The 2,427-nt window shown below is 35.2% G+C and overlaps 1 protein-coding gene across 1 annotated transcript in view; it reads left to right on the forward strand.

Moving 5' to 3' along the window:
* Positions 1–138: 138 nt before the first annotated feature.
* The window catches only part of LOC107655792 (phosphoribosyltransferase domain-containing protein 1-like), a 14,407-nt gene continuing 12,118 nt past the window's right edge, over positions 139–2,427 (forward strand). Inside the window, exons 1-3 of the mRNA XM_016443372.1 lie at positions 139–174; positions 334–440; positions 864–1,047. Of these exons, the coding sequence (XP_016298858.1) occupies positions 139–174; positions 334–440; positions 864–1,047 (327 nt within the window). The remainder of the gene's footprint in view (positions 175–333; positions 441–863; positions 1,048–2,427) is intronic.

The raw sequence follows: 2,427 nt of genomic DNA on the forward strand, positions 1-2,427 counted from the left end.
TAAAGTATTTTGATAATGAAAACATTGGAAACACCTCCCACTCTGTTTACTCATGTGAAATGGGTGGGTGCACAGACATCTGGTTCTCTCTCAGTAAGTATCACAGCTTAATTCACTCTCACACATACGAGCATTGACATGGCATCTGACCAGAGAAAAGAACCAGGCGTTGTGGTAAATATGCCTAACATACTGGATTTGATTCATTACAATTGCAACAGACAGCTTGTTAATTTTGTATCCTTACTTAGTGATTTTCTTTTTGCATTTCTACTTGTACTAAACGTTACTATGAATTATTTTATTTTTTTGTTCTGTCTTTGGTTGGTTTAGATTAAAGATGGCTGGTCAGGTTACAGTTTGGAGCTGTTTAATTATCCTGAGCATTATCGGGGTGATCTGGAGTGTGTGTACATCCCTCATGGAGTCATTATGAACAAGTAAACACACTGCTGGACACAGAGCACCTCCATCAACAATTGCTGTACAGCTCTTCGAAACTCTAGAATACATGTGAGATTCCATGGATCTTTTTCTCAGGAGAAAAAACCTGAGGAGCAAAACACTCAAGCAAAATGTTTATGTGGAACAAGAGATTCTGTTACTTAAATATGTCTGGCATTTTGTATTGAAATTAATACATAAAAAATTTATTAATGCGTAATACATAAAAATATGTAATATAGAGAGTTTATGTTGTCAACTTTTCATTGTTTAGTCGTGTGCTTTCTTAGCTCCACAATCACATTCCAAAGAATTTTGGGTTGCCTGTTAACATCATGTGACCCTTAAATCTAATTTATGACATCACATGACCTCACACACACAGAGTTTGTGCCATTGTGATCTAATGTGATTTGTATGATTGAGTGTCTGGCCAGAGACATCCTTGAAGACATCGGACATCATGATATGATGGTTCTGTGTGTTCTGAAGGGAGGATATAAGTTCTGTTCTGACCTGGTGGAGTCGATTAAAGCTCAGAGCCACAGCGCCAACAGAAGACTGACTACCAGAGTAGAGTTCATCCGCTTCAAGAGCTATCTGGTGAGGAAGCACAGAAATCATAAGCATAATAGCCAAAACTATTTCTGTTTGATAGCAGAGTGCTCATATCCACAACACATATGTGCTAATATGTGTTCAGAGTTTAGTTCACATAAAAATACACCCCTCAAATCCCCATTAACTCCCAGAAATGACCAAATAACAACAACAATAATAATAATAATAATAATAATACAATGCAATGCAAACTAATATTTTGTAAGCGCCAAGTGTCCGTCATCGGCTGTGATCAGCAGATGGCGCTCGAATGCTATGTGCATGTTATTCAGAAAAGCACATGCATGCAAGTCCATGCTACTGTACTATTTCTGCTGTGCACAATATGTATATTGAGCACAGTAAACATATTGCCCAAATGAAAATGCTGGAATACCTGGATGATATACGATGTACTACATTACTACATTGGCCAAAATCTATGATAGGCCTTTGGAGATTGGATAATTCATTAATTCATTCATTAGGAATAAATCAGTGCATCAACATCAGACAAGGTAACATTGTCTTCTTGATTCATTATTTGACTGCCAAGATTCAGACTGCCAAGAATTTCCACACATAATTGGATTAACAAAATAAATGTAAAAAAAAAAAAAGCATGCTATGAGTTAATTTTCAGAGAATGATGCATGAATGCTCTGTACCCAACATAAGGTTGGGTTTGAATCTTTAAGGCTAATCCCCAAAAATAAATAAATAAATAAATACCTGAAATGCAATAAAAGTTAACTGAAACAATATAGAGAAATACAATATACAATTAAAAAAAAAAAGTATTTTATTTCAGATACAGTAGTGTCTAATTTACATGCAGTTTAACTTGATGTAGCCTACCTAAAAAAAAAAACTAAAGTACAAATTGATAAAAACATTTAAAAAACACTAAAATTCACTAAAACTAGTCACTAAAAACCAGCTAAAACCCACTAAAACCACTACAGAAAAAAAAGACCGAAACCGAAAATGCCTCTTCTTTCATCTGGGACCTTATAAATTGATCGCTTTGATGAATTGGTTCAAAATGACTGACTCACCTATTCTTCTGAGTCAAATTCATTGTTGTAGTACATATTTTAGTTAAATGCTACTGTTTTATCAACATGTTTCTGTTAATTAATATTTATATGAAATGTGTTGTTTGCAGTGATTTCACACACCTCACAGTTTTGCTCCCAGTGTTCTCACATTTGCAAACCCTTTGCTAATAGTTCAAATCAATTATTTAAGAACTTTTAAATACACCATCGGCTAGCTTACTGATTAGCCAGCAAGTGGTGCCGTTTGCACAAAATTAGTCCAAAGAGATGCACTTTGTGTGTGTGTGTGTGTGTGTGTGTGTGTGTGTGTGTGTGCGTGTGC

Source organism: Sinocyclocheilus anshuiensis, unplaced genomic scaffold (genome assembly GCF_001515605.1).
Source record: "Sinocyclocheilus anshuiensis isolate Anshui unplaced genomic scaffold, SAMN03320099.WGS_v1.1 scaffold1185, whole genome shotgun sequence".
Lineage (NCBI taxonomy): Eukaryota > Metazoa > Chordata > Actinopteri > Cypriniformes > Cyprinidae > Sinocyclocheilus > Sinocyclocheilus anshuiensis.